At 39.9% G+C, this 18,614-nt stretch overlaps 1 protein-coding gene across 3 annotated transcripts in view; it reads right to left on the bottom strand.

Moving 5' to 3' along the window:
* Positions 1 to 18,614, bottom strand: part of GALK2 (galactokinase 2) — a 138,930-nt gene that overhangs the window by 91,156 nt on the left and 29,160 nt on the right. For 2 of the 3 annotated variants that reach the window (XM_006085986.3, XM_006085985.3), the window contains exons 4-5: positions 12,503 to 12,593; positions 9,016 to 9,162 (exon numbers count right to left, since the gene is read on the bottom strand). In XM_006085986.3, coding sequence (XP_006086048.1) covers positions 9,016 to 9,162; positions 12,503 to 12,593 — 238 coding nt within the window. The remainder of the gene's footprint in view (positions 1 to 9,015; positions 9,163 to 12,502; positions 12,594 to 18,614) is intronic. The other variant, XM_023751675.1, reaches the window with a different exon arrangement.

An 18,614-nucleotide genomic window follows, 5' to 3' on the forward strand; every position in this document is an offset into this window, starting at 1 on the left:
ACCGCCAAAGGGGTCGCGACCCACAGGTTGAGAACCCCTGCCCCTAGTGGCGGGGTGCACTGACTGTTCCTTCTGCCTCCCTTCTCTGCTCACTCCCTCAGGTCTCTGTTCAAATGCCTCCTCTTTAGAGAGGATTTCCTAACTCCTAACTAAAATAGCAGCTCCCCTTACTACAGCCTACTTTTCCTCATAGCCCTAGCTGATATTATACTATATAATTATTTGGATAGCTATTCATGATCACTACAAGCACCAGCATGTAAGTTCCATGAAAGCAGGGTCTTCACCAATTTATTCTCAGCTGTATCCTCGCTACCTGCTACAATGCCTGGCTCATAGAAGGTTTCCAGTAAATGTCCGTGAATAGCTGCTTCCAAGACTTAGGAAATTTATACTGTAGCTGAAAAGCATCTTCTCTGGGACACAAATCCAGTGTTATTCCTGTTAGGCCAGGCTTCTGAATAATGAACAGTATTCTTTATACCTAATTCTGAGCTTCCCCAGCTTCTCAGTGGACTGCAACCCTCAAGGAAAAGTTTTATGCCCAATCCATATTCTGGGTTACTCGGAGTCACAAGAATTACTCTTTTTTTCTTTTTTTAATATATTTTTATTTATTTCAGAGAGGAAGGGAGAGGGAGAGAGAGATAGAAAAATTAATGATGAGATTGAATCATTGATCGGCTGCCTCCTGCACACCCTACACTGGGGATCAAACCCGTAACCCGGGCATGTGCCCTGACCAGGAATCAAACCGTGACCTCCTGGTTCACAGGTTACCACTCAACCACTGAGCCACGCCAGGTAGGCACTTATTTTGTTTTTTATCCTCACCCCAGGATAAGTTTCATTGGAGAGAGAGAGAGAGAGAGAGAGAGAGAGAGAAGTGAGAAAGAAACACTGATGGGCTGCCTCCTGCATGCACTCAGACCAGGTATCAAACCTACAATCTTTTCATTTCTGGTGTATATAACAATGATCCAACCAACCAAGCCACCTGGCCTGGGCACAAGAATTATATTTATGAAAAAATGCCAAAGATACCCACACATACAATACTATCCTACTCCACTGCTCCCTGCTGGTCATTTCAGCCTTCATCAACTAAGGTAATAAGGGATTTTTTCCTCCTTACACTTCAATATGAGGGATACAACTCAGCTGTACATTCTTCTACTGTACCCCCCAATTCTCCAAAGTGGATCTTCTGACCATCACTTGCTCAGTCCCTCATCTCATGAATTCAAAATCAACACTTCAGCCCACCCCAGCAGAGAAAAGATTTTGTAGGGAGAAGTCAACCGAACACACTTTATTATCTAGGGCAGTGGTTCTCAACCTTGGCTGCACATTAGAATCACCTGGGAATCTTTTTAAAATCCTAATTTCTGGTCCTCATCCTCCGGAAATTCTGTTCCTTTGTTACTAATGTTGTGGCCCCACCCCATAACAAAGAAACAGAATTTCCGGAGGATGAGGCCCAGAAATAAAAATTTTAAAAAGATTCCCAGGTGATTCTAATGTGCAGCCAAGGTTGAGAATCACTAATCTAGGGCTTGCCTTTGGAGTTGTAAACTATCTCCCAAGCAAGGCAGCTGTCTCTAATCTAAGATCCTTAAGAGGAACTTGGTCTCCAAGGACAACCCTAAGAACACAAAGAAACTGGGCACAAGTGTAGAGCAACCTGAATCCTGAGCTGACAAAGTGCAGGTATACCTTACAGAATGTCTCACCAACTAATGTTTTCCAGATAGAGCACCTCCTGGGTTTTGATACTCAGACTTCATAGATTGTATGTATCTCTCAACGTAAGGTGTTTATGTAAGAAAAAATATATAGTTACATACCAATCCCTAAATACAACACTGTTAGCAAAATAGTATGCAAAATACTGGAACACCAGGTGTTGACAGAGAAGACATACAGAGTATTACTATGTAAAGTAACTTCTTGTTAACCACCATATTAATTGTTTGATGTTCAAGAAGGCTGTTTTAAGTCTTTTTCATTGTATTTCCGAGTTACTTATATAGAGGAATTTTTACTGTGTTTTTGTAACATTGTAGAAAATTAGTTAGTGGAGTTGAGTAATGCATTATAATTTCTCCTACTTAAAATAATAATAGGCCCCGCCTGTGCAGACGGCTGGTTTTTGGAATGGACTGCTGCCATTAACTGGAAGATGCCTGCATTTTCTTGGATTCTTTCACCCAAAACCCATCAACAAGCCTCTCCCTAGGCCTTTCTGATCTGGTCACAGTCCAGCAGCTCATCTGTTCTCAATCTCTAACTTTGACTCATTGAATCCCTTCTCCCTTCTTCATCTTCCAGCTCCCCCAACTACACTAATTTGGGTCATCCCTTGCCCCTCTTACCTTTCATTCCATTAACCACTTCCCTCTATCCTTCTCTTTATTTTCAATTAATTTTTACTTTCACTGAAGGAATTTATGCACGTAATCTAAGAGATCCAACAAGCTAAAAGGATTATAAAACAAAAGCAGTCCCTAGTCTCACCCTCTCATCCCCACCCCCAGTGCTGTGCCCAGAGTCACTGTCAACACTTGGCTCTGGCTTTAAGTGATTAAGTCCCAGTTACGCGCTACCTCCTGATTATTCCATTTTAAAGTTTATCTACCACCTTCCTATTATGGTAAATGAGGATTCTAGCTCACTTACACCAACTTCCCTTACCCCCAATCTTTCCTCAACAAATTTATGCCAAAATTTTGGTTAAATCCATATTCAATGCATTCATTATTAAGATACTGTTTGCTTATGAGCCAAATAATGAAAAATAATTTATTTCCTTTCTGGAATATTTTTTCTTTTTCCTATATTTAATAACTTCCTAATTTCTTCATTTAATTTGTTTTATGTGTATGTCCAGAAGCCTTCCCAGACCCTAAGACAACTCTGTAATATCACTCTCAATCCATTTTTCCACCTGGTCAAACAGATCAGATTTATCAGTGTGTTTTTCCTGATAAGATTTATCAATTTCACTTGTTCCCTCCCTCTTCTGGTTCTAATCTGTACTGAGAGTTTTCTAACTGCTAGATGTCATGGGTATAAGTTATGTTGGGATTTCCCTTCACTAATGTTCAAAAACTACCCAGTTTCTCTCTCCTACATCGGATTCCCCATTTCCCAGTTCCCATGTCATCTTCTTTCTTGGTTTACTCCCCAGTTTTTGCATGGATTACATCCTGTAGACTTTTAGACTTTGCAAGTTTGAAAATATTTTATTCCATCCTTATACTTTATCAATTCACTTATTATAAGCTAAATTCATATTTTGAAGATATTACTCTGTTGCCTTGCGTCTTCTAAAGTTGTTTTTGATAAGTTAATTTTCATTCCTGATCCTTTGATTGTTACGTTTCCCTTCTTTTCTCTTGCTCTCTCAGTCAGCTTTAATGTGAGTTCTATTAACATTCAAGTTTCAAAATTCCCAGATGGTATACTTTGGTTTGGTGTGTGTGTGTGTGTGTGTGTGTTTCTTTTTAAAATTTTTTTATTGAGCCGAAACCGGTTTGGCTCAGTGGATAGAGCGTCGGCCTGCAGACTGAAAGGTCCCAGGTTCGATTCCGGTCAAGGGCATGTACCTGGGTTGCGGGCACATCCCCAGTAGGAGATGTGCAAGAGGCAGCTGATCGATGTTTCTCTCTCATCGATGTTTCTAACTCTCTATCTCTCTCCCTTCCTCTCTGTAAAAAATCAATAAAATATATTTTTTTAAAAAATTTTTTATTGAGGTATCATTTGGGGATTTTTTTTTCATTTATTATGCTGAGCATCTAGTGAAAATCTTTCAATATGAGAATTCATGTTTTTACTTAGAAATATTTGTTGTTGTTTAAAGTTTTACATATGTCTCCTTTTTCCCTGATTGACACCCCCCCCACCACCACTCCCACCCCGAGGGCAAGCCCCCACTGCCCCAGTGTCTGTGTCCTTGGTTATGCCAATATGCATGCATACAAGTCCTTTGGTTGATCTTTAACCTCCCCCTGCCTTCTCTCTGAGGTTGGACCATCTGTTCAATGCTACTTTGTCTCTGGATTTATTTTTGTTCATCAGTTTATGTTGATCATTATATTCCACATATGAGTGAGATCATGTGATATTTATCTTTCCCTGACTGGCTTATTTTGCTTAGCATAATGCTCTCCAGTTCCATCCATGCTGTTGCAAATGGTAAAAGTTCCTTCTTTTTTATAGCAGCATAGTATTCCATTTGTAGATGTACCACAGTTTTTTAATCCACTCATCTGCTGATGGGCACTTAGGCTGTTTCCAAATCTTAGCTATGGTGAATTGTGCTGCTATGAACATAGGGGTGCATATATCCCTATGTTTCTGGTTTCTTGGGATATAGTTCTAGAAGTGGGATTACTGGGTCAAATGGGAGTTCCATTTTTAACTTTTTGAGGGAACTCCATACTGTTTTCCACAGTGGCTACACCAGTCTGCATTCCCACCAGCAGTGCAGGAGGGTTCCTTTTTCTCCACATCCTCGCCAGGACTTGTCATTTGTTGATTTTGGAGAAATATTTTTTTTAATTATTTTCTAGTGATAGTTTTCTCTATTCCACCTTACTAGTCAGATATCAAATTTCTGGAATTGATTTATAAATTTTCCTATCTTTCTCTTATGGCCAGCTCTTTTTATTTCCTATTTCAACAGAGAGTTCTTGCAATCCTTTTACAGAACATGTTGTTTTAGCTATCATATTTTTAATGCCCAAAAGTGCTTTCTTATTGTTTGTTCATCTTTTTAAAATAACATTCTATTCTTTCTAGAACATTCTCTTTTATCTCTGAGGACATCGAGGCTTCTTTGAAGCGTTCTTCAGCTTTCAGCATTGTCCCTGTTTTCTCTGTTTGTTTGCTTCATGTTGGAGGCTTTCTTCCAAAGTATAATTATCTCTTAATGTTCTATCATATTTAATAGTGAGTCACTAAAAAGCTGATTAGAAACTTTGCAAATGGGCTTCTAACAGGGTCTTAGAGTAGCAGGAGAGTTTTTGTGGGAGGAGGTCACCAAATGTCATTTTGTCTCCAGGATGGCTGTTTCCTCTCAGAAGGATCGTCCAGTATTCCTGGTGGGTTGGTAAGGCGGCCAGTGTCCAGAGCTGACCAGAGGAAGGGAGTTGGGAATGAATGTCACTGTTGAGATGCAGAACATCCTATAATCCCCTGATTTTCAATTCTGTTCTCCTCCTACCTTTGTTTAAACTTAGAGCCCCCATGTTATTTCTCCAGAGACTCCTGCAAAGGTGGAGGGAAATGGTCTCCTTCCTTAACCAGTGGGCTCTGAGGGTCTAATGGATCCTCAGAAAGATTTTCAAATAAATTCCCACCTGCCTTTTCTGGTACTGGTGCCTCTAATTCCTAAGCCTTTCCAGAGGGCTGTGAGCAAGCCCTCCCTTCATAAGCACTTGGCTCTGACCTTTCTCCAGTCTGCTAAGTCATGTACCATCCTTCACCTACTTTCCATCTTTGTGTCTTGTGGGTTAGGGTTATTTATGTCTCTTTGATTATATCAAAGATGGAACTGTGCCTTCTTTTCTTATCTCCCTACTGTTTGGGGATGATTATTTGAGAAAAGAAGAATAAATGAGTGATGGAAAAAGAAAGAGTCTTCATTCTGTCATCTTGAAACCTCTAGCCTTTTCTATTTCATAGGTCTTTTATCACACCATACTCTTCTCTCAGTTCCATTCTGACTCATAGTTTCTGTCTTCCAGATTTTCTGGGTGACTTAGACATCATTATACAGGTTTCAGACATATGACATTTAGTGTATTAATGAATTAACAAGTTCCACATGGGATATATAAGTAGGGCTACCTTTTTGTTGCAGTAATTATTGTCTTCAATTGTATAGGGCATACTGTTTTCCATAGTGCCTGCACCAATTTACATTCCCACCAACAATGCACAATGGTTCCCTTTTCTCCACATCCTTGCCAACACTTGTTATTTCTTATCATTTTGATAATAACCATTTTAACAGGTCTGAGGTTTTGGTTTGCATTTTCCACATGATTAGTAATGATGAGCATCTTTTCATGTGTCTATTAACCACTTGTATGTCTCCTTTGGAAAAATATCTATTCAAATACTCTGCCCATTTTTTTAATTGGATTGTTTGGGTTTTTGTCTCCTTTGCTGTACAGAAGCTTTTTAATTTGATGTAACCCCATTTGTTTATTTTTTGTTTTGTTGCTGTTGCTTTTGATGTCAAATTTTAAAAAATCATCACTAAGACCATGTCAAGGAACTTACCACCAATGTTTTTTTCTAGGACTTTTATCATTTCAGGTCTTATAAGTGGTTAATTCATTTTGAGTTCCTTTTTATGTATGGTGTAAGACAGGGGTCCTGTTTCATTCTTTGGCATGTGGCTGTCCAGTTTTCCCAACATCATTTATTGGAGAGACTGTCCTTTCTCATTGCATATTCTTGGCTTCTTTGTCATAAATTAATTAATCATATACGTGTGGGCTCATTTTTAGACTCTCTATTCCATTCCATTGATCTACGTGTCTGTTTTTATGCCAAAATATTTGCTATTTTTTTACTTTGAAAGCACAGGGACATCCAGATTTAATTCCAAAAGTTCAAGTTTTCTTTATCTTCTTTTCCCTTAGATATTCACACCATTGAAGGGCCAGAAAATAATGCCCCCCAAAAAAAGTTTCACCAATCCTTCCATTAAAAAAAGAAATTAATTCCTTGACCTCGAGCCATCACAGATACCAGGTTATCTCTTTTCCCATAGCCAGACTTTTTTACTTCTCATAGACCCTTCAACCTCTTCTTATTTTAAACTGCTTTTTCCAAAGTTTTATTCAACTTCTTTCATGCTAAATCTACTGGCTACTTCTTATCTTTGTCCCACCCTCTCAGCAGCATCTGACACCACGGCCGCTCCTTCCATGAAATATTCTCTTCCTTGTTTTTGCAGTTGCCTCGCTTTCTAGTGTTCCTCCCATCCGTCTGGTGACTACTCACTCTCTTCAGTGGACATCTGTTCCTCTGCCATCCCTCACATGTGTGTGCCTATCAGAATCTGTCATATTCTTCCTTATCTTTCTACCTGCACTGTTCCCTGGATATTCTCCTCTACTCCCATGGCTTCAAAATTAATTACATCCTAATGACTCTCAAATGGACCACCTCAAGTCCAGATCTCCCTTCAGAGGTATTGTTTGTAACTAAATTTTAAATAACTCCATCAGTATGTCCACAGATTCCTCATACTCAACATTTCTGCTTTCCCCTACACCTAGTTTTCCATCTCTATTACTTATTCCCATGATTCACATCAAGTCAGAGACCTGAATATGATCCTTGACTCTTTGTGTCCCCAGTCCTCACACCCAATCAATAATCAAGTCCTACTGATTCTGTCTGAGATGGACCTTAAATTTACCAGTTAATTCTTCTCATTTTCACTGCCACTTCATTAAACCAAATTATCTCCCTACTGCTAATACTGTTGCCCTCAAATCTAGATTTTATAATAGAGCCAGGGTTATAATTCTAAAATATGATTATGTTACCCTCCTTCCTAAAAGTTTGCAATGGTTTTTTTACACTGCTATCAGGATAAAGCCCAAATTACTCAACATGGTTTACAAGCAGCTAGTCTTCTACCCTGTCATCCAAATTACTCTGTTTCATTTAAATTAGGTTTATTTTAGTTCTTCCAATAAGCCATGATCACTCTTACCCTATATATTTCCACATGATGTGGCCTCTACCTGATACATGCCTATCTGATATTATCAGTGTTCTCATGCTATCAGTACTTCTTGACTAACATCTACAAATCCTTTTGTCTCAGTTTAGCTGTCCTATGCTCTCTAAATCTGGGTTAGATCTGCTGCCATAGCATAGCACTTATCCATTTATCACACTCTATAATAGTTGCCTGTGTACTTGTCTCTGTTCCCCTTTTGGATCATAAGCACTGTGAGGGTTAAAACTACCTAGGATATCTTCAATGCTTTTAACATTACCTGGCACAAAGGAACCACTAAATAAATAATGTTTAAATTAAGACAGTTTTTACATATGGACTTTCATTCCCTTGCTTTCTCTCCTCTCAAACAAACAAACAATAACCAGCAAATCATCCTTCCCTCCAAATAAGCCATTGCTTACAAAGGGCTAATTAATGTATAATTACATATAACAGGTGAGGAAAATGCTATGAGGCTTTGCTTTCTCCTTCATTTCTCTCTTTTCTGTTATATATAAAATTTTCAAACTGGAAGTTTAGATAGCCTTAAAAAAGACTAAGCATGTAGATGTCTTTTCTCTTGATCTGCCTGATGCCCAATCTGTGTTCCCAAACCATTTATAAACTTGGAAGTGTATATATATGGAATAAAAAGAACATATGATAACATTTTATTGAAACCAGAACTCAAAGCATTAATTAAAGCTGAGCACACCTGCTCTGAACTGCAAAGATGGAGATTTATGTGAACTTGTAAAGTTAAGGCTTTCTGACCTCCTGTAGGATTTATGTTTCCTCTAAATAAGCACTTCCTCTTTGTGATGCAATATTTTTTTTAAGTTTATATCAGTGACTAACCTGCTGGCATAAACAGATATGCTGTTCAGTTCCTTTATTGCCTGGTTTTACCCACTGCTTGTCAAATATTTAAAGTTTCGGGTGAAAATAAGCAGGTCCAACCATGAGGCCTAGAATTTCTTGTTCTAAACTTGTTAATGAGGTGATCTAAAAGATATCCATGCATTCAAACTCCACACTGTAGATTAAGAGCATTTCAATATAGTTATTCACAGATATACTCACTGCTTGGAAGGTGTCAGCTACCTTAGAGTGGTTTATCACAAGCAGGACTTGTTAAGTTACAATTCGTGCATGTATAGTCTGTTAAGTAAGACAAAGTTTTCCAATCAAAGGAAGACATTCTAATGTTCAGATTCGGATACTAATATCTTTAGAAAAAGAGGTTTCTGTGAGGTTACCTTGGATAGGTTCATTCCCAGAACTGTGAGTGTCACTAAGCCAGCACAACAGACCAACGCACTGGAGCTGGAGAGGCCAGAACTTGGAGGGATGGTCCCATCCACCAGGCAATTCATCCCCGCCAGGTCACTAAGACCAAAGTGTTCCTAAGGATAGAAGAAAAGACAGCATTAGTCACTTTGGTGTTGGATTCAAGGAGTAGCAAAGTGTTATTTTACTCCGCAGGGAGCAAAAGTCTATCAATGGACTTATTATGCTATTTATAGAAACTACTTGTGCAATTCAGTTGCATCTATGACATTTTATGTAAGGGTATGGTAAGATGAGGATTACTTTTTACTCTGTTCAACAAAATGCTACTGATCCATTTCCTAAAATAGCCTTAAATTGTCTCTTTCTTGGACATTAATTGATTTGAACAAATATGGAAAAATATTGAACAGTTATAATTAAACTTCTCAAGTAGCAAGAAATGAAATGCACAATTATTAGCAAGATAGATTAAATCGCTATGTAGTACATCCCAACACTCTGAGATTGTAAAATTCTAACATCAAGCAGTAGCTTATTTCTATGGAGTGTCTTTCTTCAGAAGGGCCTCTGAAGGAAAAGGGCTCCAAACTTTCAGTTCCGTTTTCCTATGGAAAACATAGGCTCCAAAATATTAAGAGACTTTCCCAAGATCATGGGTAGGAAACTAGGAGTAGGACCCAGGTCTCCAGTTTCTGGATGAGAACGTCTCCATTGCAATCAGAAATCTGAGCCTGCACATGTCACTGTGATTTAATGTAAGTCAGCTATATGAGGAAATCCAGATTTTTACTAGAGTTTATAGATACAATTTAGCCATATGGTAGCTTTCAAGACAGCTAAATTAGAATTCAGCCACAAATAAGAGTACAAACTCTAAACAAAGCAGGGAAACTCTATTTCTCTGATCGGAAGATGGAAAGCTCTAGGTTACTTAGATGAATATGTAGGATGACACTTGGGATGCTATCACATATAACCTTTGTGGTTTAAGATTAAAAATAAATTCAAGCTCAGCCAGCATTGCTCAGTGGTTGAGCGTCGACCTATTAACCAGGAGGTCATGGTTCAATTCCCGGTCGGGGCACATGCCCAGGTTGTGAGCTTGACCCCCAGTGTGGGGCATGCAGGAGTAAGTCGATCAGTGATTCTCTCTCATCATTGATGTTTCTATCTCTCTCTCCCTCTCCCTTCCTCTCTGAAATCAATAAAAATATTTTTTAAAAGTAAATAAATAAATTCAAGGCCACTTCCTCATCAAGAAAAGTACCACTGTTTGCAAATTACTCAAATGGCTCAAGACCAAAGTACAAAATACTATCATATTACGTAAGTATGCATTTCATCATACATATTATTCTATGGAGAAATTTCAATAAACTGTTAGAATAACCAAAGTAACAACAAAACTCTACCAAAAAAAAAAGAAGACTGGTTTGATTTTTTGTCCTTTTTTTCCTAAACCGGCAAAATTCATGCACCACAAAAGAAGAGATTCAGTTGGATGTATACTTCTCTTCTTGATTTCAAGTCATCTAAAAATTTCCTTTCCAGAAATACAGATTATAAACTGAAACACTGCTGCTGCCAATGCCCTTTTATACAGAACATCAAGACAGCTTGTTTTTTAAAAAATCCTTGTTGAATGCTATATATTTAACCATAAACTGATTCACAAGGTGTCATGAATGTGAATCATACTTACAAACTTATCATGCAATGTTTAAATTAAAACTTATAACAGATTCAGAAATGCAAATGGCTTTTGCCAAATTCTGTAATAGCTCTGTCCCAAAAGGATAACATGTTCGATTTAATATAAACAGATTATCCTCTGGACCTTTCTAGTATTTGAATTGGAAGGTCTCTGAACAGGCTAACTTGAAATTACTTTTCTGTCAAAAATTCATTGCACAAACCTGCTTTTGCACATAAGTTATTAAACCAAAAGGGATGGCTTTAGGACCTGGAATTCTCAAAAGCAACACAAAACAACATGCATTATTTAGGTTACCTTACCCATATGCTACAAAAGGCATGCTGCTATAAGGAAGATCAAATTGCATTTGCCAGGTAAAAGCTTCCAAATACTGTAATTCCCAATAACACATATGACAAGTCAAATCATTTGAAGATTTAAAACCTTCCAATAACTTTTCCCATAAATTTTTACCATGTATCTGGGGGAAGGAAGGAAGGAAGGAAGGAAGGAAGGAAGGAAGGAAGGAAGGAACAAAGGACCAGAACCTCCATAATTAAAGACTACACATAAGAAATAAATGCGACATATTTCTCTAACAGATAGGCCACTGAGCATTAGGCCACTCATGACAAAGTTTCAGATCAGACTGCCAGACAGTAAGGAACACAAGCTCTCTAAAACATGGATTTTAATAACAAATTAAATTGATTTAGCAAATCAATTTTCTTTTTGTCCTTTACACTTTTTTAATTAGGAGAAAGGAAATATTTTATTTTCTCGTTCTTGTACATGACATTAGAGATGTTCAAAGTAATTATTCAAAGTTTCTAGGAAAATACTTATTCTTTTTTAAATTTTTATTATTTTTTTAATCAGAGAGGAAGGGAGGAGAAGAGAGAGATAGAAACATCAATGATGAGAGAATCATTGATCGGCTCTGCCTCCTGCACACCCCCCACTGGGGATTGAGCCTGCAACCCAGGCATGTGCCCTGGACTGGAATCGAACCCAGGACCTTTCAGTCCGCAGGCTGATGCTCTATCCACTGAGCCAATAAATTTCACTACATTTTTTGTAAGCCCACCTGATAATAATATTAGTTACCATTTATTGAATGTCTACTACACATCAAGCATTGCGTAATCCAGTGGTTCTCAACCTTCTGGCCCTTTAAATACAGTTCCTCATGTTGTGACCCAACCATAAAATTATTTTTGTTGCTACTTCATAACTGTAATGTTGCTACTGTTATGAATCGTAATGTAAATATCTGATATGCAGGATGGTCTTAGGCGACCCCTGTGAAAGGGTCGTTCGACCGCCAAAGGGGTCGTGATCCACAGGTTGAGAACCGCTGGTGTAATCCTTGCAACCACCCTGTTGAGATAGATAGCAGTGACATCATTTTATAGATAACAGATCTGAGACTTAAGAGGTTAAATTAATGCAGCTGGAACAAAATGTGAATAATATTACTAGAATGTATCCTTCAAAAGAAAATTTAGAGGGGAAATTTAAAAACCAGAAAGATGTCAGATGTACCTGACTTGTGAACAGCCACTACTGCCCCTATGAACACCACTCAGAAAAAGTCATATCTACCCCGTCCCCTGAAATACATAAATTAGCAAAATAGAACAGAAAGATCAGTTAGTATTAAAAGGAGACAAACATGATAGAGTAAATAAAATAAATCTTGATACAATAGACATCACAGTCTCAAATGTTAGTAGGTGCCTTACAAACCAATTTACCTGAATTCCTTTAAATCCACATAGGAAATAGTTGTGCCACAGAGGCTTGGTTTTGTCAATCTGAATGTTGTTAGTGCCAGTACTGAAGTCCCTGCAAAAACAAGACACCTTAACTGTCAGGCCAAGTCTTGTGCTGCAAAATCAACGGCTGACTGCTGCCATCTTGTGCCCAGGCAGTGACACTGAAATCTCATCTTCCATTTATTTTCAATATATGCACTTCACCACCTACCCCAAAACAACAAACATCTCCAGCCGTTAGAAGTTAAGAGAAGTTATAGTGACCTTAATAACTAAACTACTTCCAACTGACCCTTCTTATTTCCTGAAACAGAGAGGAACAATATTTCACGATGGTCCTCGTTATGCTAGTGTATACCTTATCCTTTGGCCCTGCTGTTTGGCGTATTGATAACTGGAATGGAAGTGCTCAAAGCCTTCTTTCCTCACACTCTCTGCCACCCATAGAATTTTACCATATGCACAGTTTAAGGGGAAAATTTAATAAATAAAACAAATGATGATTCTGATGATCATAACTCAAATAAAATAAAATGCCATAAATCTACACTGGTATAAATTAACAAATGAATAGCTACATGAAGGAGAAGGGAAAGCACTTCCTTAGAGTCAAACACCAACTAATTAGGTGTAGAAAAATGATGGAAATTTTTAAAAATTACCATTTGGCAAACTCCATGATAACTGTTTCAGGAAAGAATCAATGGATGCTAAAGTTACTGAGTAAAAAATTGATGAGAAAAAAGATACTTATATACACTCCAGGTATTTCCCCACCAGATATTATTTCAAGGAAAAAAACTGTAACTTTATAGTAAAGAAATCTGGCAGGTATCACCTAACCATCACCAGTGAAGGACATTGTATGCCTCCTTGATATAATGCATGAGGACATATCCGTTAACGTGTAGGAGTTCTTGGTATTACTTTGGTGACTTCTTTGTAAGTCAAAAATTATTTCAAAATGAAAAATTAATAGGCTTCTAAATCAGCCAAAGGACAAAATATGTGAAATGGGAGAGGGGGTAGGGATCAATTTAAAAGTGAGAAAATAAGCAATATTCCCCATACTGACTGAGTACTCTTCACATAATTTACTAAATACCTATTATGTGCCAGTCACTGTAGTACATACCTTGCATACATTTTCTTTACTCAATAACATGAATACATCATCTCCTAAGGAAAATATTTAATGACCACTTAAGTGTGCAAGGTATTCGAAGAAAACAAAGGAAAAAGGAAAGAGCTTATCTTTTAAATATTGGTAACCTAGTCAATGAACACAAGGCATGATCATATACCACTATCATGTGATGGTGTGTATCATGGGGTGGGATAGAAGCCCAGAGGGCATCATTTCTATAGTCAGCATCATGGGTTGGAGAGAGGAGGCATTCTGGAGGCTCAGAGAGGTTTAAAACACACAGACTCCAGATCACAAGCTTTATGGTCACCCACAGAAGTAAAAATATATTGGGAAGAATGATGTCAGCATCATGGTAAGTGAGATGCTCCCTTTGTCTCTCCTCTTCAGTCTATAACTAGTGGGACATGAATAACTCAGGAAAGATTCCTCTGCTCAAGGCATTAGATGTCTGAGAGATCCACACACTGCACATCTGAGGTGGCAGATTGGAATGCATAGGGCAGGCAGAACTCAGGAACAGCAGGGATGGTGCTCCTGCCCCTGGCTCCTGGGTGGCAGCTAAGCCCACAGCCCTAGTGAGCACAGTAGCAGTGATGGAAACCAAGCTGCAACTCCAACCGCACCATGGCCTGGAAGGGGGTCGGGGAAAAGGGAGGAAAAGGAGAGCAGCAGTGGCGATGGCATCAGCCCCTGGGACTCTGGCTCCAGCCCTTGGCTGCAGCGGTGCTGCCTCACTGGAGAGCTCAGTAGCAGCAGCCGAGGCAGCACAGGAGTCTCTGACCTCCTGGCCACAGAAAAGTCAAAGGCAACAGAGAACCAGGCAGCACCCCAGCCACCCCCCAACCCCTTCCATCCTTGCACAAGGTATTGCCGATACCCAAATGACCCCAGAAGCAATGGGGGCACACACCATCCCTGTGATCCTGGCAGCGACACCCATGCAACTACAGCAACAATGCCTGCAGCAAGGCACCAGTGACTCCAGAGGCACAAGCAGCAATAAAGAGGACATCTAGGACACCTCTGGCAGAGGTGAGGGAGGTGGGAAATGCTGGCTCTCAAATAGACAGCTCAGCTCTAGTGAGCACAGTAGCAGCGATGGAGAACTCAGCTACTATAGCAAAAACTTGTTCTATAGCACCACATCCTGGGGGGGAAAGGCCTCAAATCACCACTTATTTATGCATTCATTGGTTGATTCTTCTATGTGCCCTCACTGGGGATTGAACCCACAACCTTGGCATATGGAGATGATGCTCTAACCAACTGAGCTACCCGACCAGGGCCTCCTTGTTGACTTTATGTCTGAAGTCTCTATCCAATGGTGTAAATGGGGTGTTGAAGTCTCTTACTATTATTGTAGTGCTATCAATTTCTCCCTTTAAGCCTGTTAATAGTTGCTTTATATATTTTGGTGATCCTGAGTTGGGTGCATATCTAATCTAATAAAAGAGAAACATGCAAATTGACCGCACTGTGGCTACACCCACCAGCCATGCCCACTAGCCACACCCACCAGCCAATCAGGAGTGAATATGCAAATTAACCCAACTAAGACGGCGGCGGCCACAGAGCTGGAGTGAGCAGGGGGCTTGGGTTGCCCCCGGCAATGGAGGAAGCCAAGCTTCCCGCCTGCCCTGCCGGCCCTGAGTTCTGCTCAAGGCTACAAAGTTTCAATTATAGAAGATAAATAAATCCCAGATACGTGCTTCCAGCCAGCCTCCACTGGGAGCTTGGGTGGCTGGGGTCCATGGCCAGCCTGAAAACAGCCATCAGCCCCTCACCCAGGCTGGCCAGGCACCCCAGTGGGGACCCTCACCCTGAAGGGGGTGTGGACAGCCTGAAAACGGCCCTCAGCCCCTCACCCAGGCTGGCCAGGCACCCCAGCGGGACACTCACCCTGATCCAGGACACCCTTCAGGTCAAACCAGCTGGCCCCCACCCATGCACCAGGCCTCTATCCTATATAATAAAAGGGTAATATGCAAATTGACCCTAACAGCATAACGATTGGGAATGACTGGTCACTATGACACACACTGACCACCAGGGGGCAGACGCTCAATGCAGGAGCTGCCCCCTGGTGGTCAGTGCGCTCCCACAGGGGGAGCTCTGCTCAGCCACAAGCCAGGCTGCCAGCACAGTGGTGATGGGAGGAGCCTCTCCCGCCTCCTCAGCAGCGCTAAGGATGTCCGACTGCAGCTTAGGCCTGCTCCCCGCTGGCAAGTGGACATCCCCCGAGGCTGCCGGCTGCCAGAGGATGTCTGATTGCCAGCTTAGGCCCAATCCCCCAGGGAGCAGGCCTAAGCCAGAAGGTGGTCAACCCCTGAGGGGTCCCAGACTGCAAGAGGGATGTCTGACTGCCAGCTTAGGCCCGATCCCCTGGGGAGCAGGCCTAAGCCAGCAGGTGGACATCCCCTGAGGGGTCCCAGACTGCAAGAGGGCACAGGCCGGGCTGAGGGACTCCCCGCCAAGTGCACAAATTTTTGTGCACCGGGCCTCTAGTATATTAATAAATGTTATGTCTCCTTGATGCCCTCCTTATCGTTACATAATGTCCATCTTTGCCTTCTTGTTACCTCTTTTGGCTTGAGGTCTATTTTTCCCAAGTATGGCTACACCTGCTTTCTTTTGGATGCCATTTGCTTTGAGTATCATCTTCTGTCCCTGTCTTATTTTTCTGTCCAGCCTTTTTCTAAGGTTCAAAAACAAGCACTCATTTTCCCACCAATGTTTTTTGCTGCATTCCTCACCCATCTGCTTTCTCCATTCTTATACCCATGTTGTAGAATGCTAAGAAAAAAGTCTTCGAAATGAGCAGCCATGACTCACTTTCCACTTACACATTTTATTCATTCATTCACCTGTTCTTCCAACAAACATTTGCCCAGTGTCCACCCTATTTGTGTCAGGAACTAGGTTGGACCATTTACAAGAACAATATTATCAAAAAAGTAAATACTCAGCCCTAGCGGTTTGGCTCAGTGGATAGAACATTGGCCTGCAGACCGAAGGGTCCCGGGTCTGATTCCAGTCAAGGGTACGTATCTCTGTACATCTGAGGTAGCAGATTGGAATGCATAGAGCAGACAGAACTCAGGAACAGCTGTGACGGTGCTCCTGTGGTTGCAGGCTCCTCCCCAGCCCAAGCCCTAGTCTGAGTGTGTGCAGGAGGCAACCAATCGATGTGTTTCTCTCACATCGATGTTTCTCTCTGTCTTTCCCTCTCTTCTACTCTCTCTAAAAATCAATGGAAAAATATCCTCGGGTGAGGATTAAAATAAATAAATAAATACTTAAAGAAAAATTTAACAAAGCATGTACCTTCAAAACAACAAAATACTTCTGAGTGAAAATGAAAACCTACATAAATGGAGAGATATACTGTGTCCATGAATTAAAAGAGTAAATACTGTTAAGATGTCAATGCTTTCCAAATTGATTTATACATTCAGTACAAACCCAATAAAAATCCAAGCATGCTTTTTCATAGGAATTGAATAGCTGATTCTAAAATTAATGAGAAAATGCAAAAGATCTAGTATAGCAAAAACAAATTTTAGAAAGACAATATTAGAAGATTTACACTACCTGAGTTCAGGGCTTCTTATAAAGCTACAATTTTCAGATACTGTGGTATTGACATAAAGATGGACAAATACATCAATAGAACAGAACAGAATCCAGATATAGATCCCTACATATCTTACCAATTGCTTTTCAACAAAAATGTCAAGATAATTCAATGGAAAAAATAATCTTTCCAACAAATGGAAAACAATTGGACAGCCACATGCAAACACAAAAAACCTCAGCCTTTATCTCATGCCACATACAAAAGTTAACTCAAAATGAATCATAGGCCTAAATATAAGAACTAAAACTATAAAACTTCTAGAATAAAACACTGGTGGAAAGTTTAGTGACCTTTGGTTTGACAAAGGTTTCTTAAATGCAGTCAAAAACTACAAACTGTGGAAGAAAAAAAATCAATAATTAGGACTTCCTCAAAATTAAAAACTATTTTTCAAACAACACTGTAAAGAAAATGAAAATTCAAGCCACAGATTGGATGAAATATTTTGCAAAACATACATCTAGCAAAGAACTTGTATCTACAATATATTAAGAAACTCTTACAGATCAATAATAGAAGATGAAAAACTACTTTAAAATGGACAAATGATTTGGACAGACCATTAAACAAAGAAGATATACAGATGACAAAAAAATATATGAAAAGATGTTCAACATCATTAGGGAAATTAAAAACCACAGTGTACTACCTATTACACATTTATGAGAGTGGCTAAAATTTAAAGACATGTCAGCAAGGATGTGGATCAACTGGAACTCTCATACACTGATGGTGGAAATGTAAATGTTACAACCACTTTGGAAAATAGGCAAATTTTTTGAAAAGTTAAACCAGACAGTCCACTCCTAGGTATTTACCCAAGAAAAATGAAACACATGTCCACACATAAGAATACCCTTCAACAATTATTCTTAACAGTATTATTCATAACTAGAGGCCTGGTGCACGAAATTCATGCACAGGTAGGGTCCCTAGGCCTGGCTGGCAATCAGGGCTGATCTGTGGGTCGCAGGTCACCATCTGTGGGGTGAACAGCAGGGCGATCAGGGCCCCCGCTTGCACCCTCCTTGGCCTGGCACCACCCGCTCGCCAGCCCCAACCCCTGCCACTGCCACAGGTCAGTGCACATCTAACTCCCTGTTGGTCAAACTCCCGGTAGATCAAACTCTCGCCTGTGGGGATAATTTGCATATTAGCCTTTTATTATATAGGATAGCCAAAAACTGCAAATGATCTAAGTGCCCATCAATGGTGAATAGATAAATTATGGTATCTCCATGCAATGAATGCTACATAACATGTGAAAAATTCTGGGAGGCATGCTGCATACTTCCTAGGGTACT

This window comes from Myotis lucifugus, unplaced genomic scaffold, assembly GCF_000147115.1.
Source record: "Myotis lucifugus unplaced genomic scaffold, Myoluc2.0 scaffold_23, whole genome shotgun sequence".
In the NCBI taxonomy this organism is placed as follows: Eukaryota; Metazoa; Chordata; class Mammalia; order Chiroptera; family Vespertilionidae; genus Myotis; species Myotis lucifugus.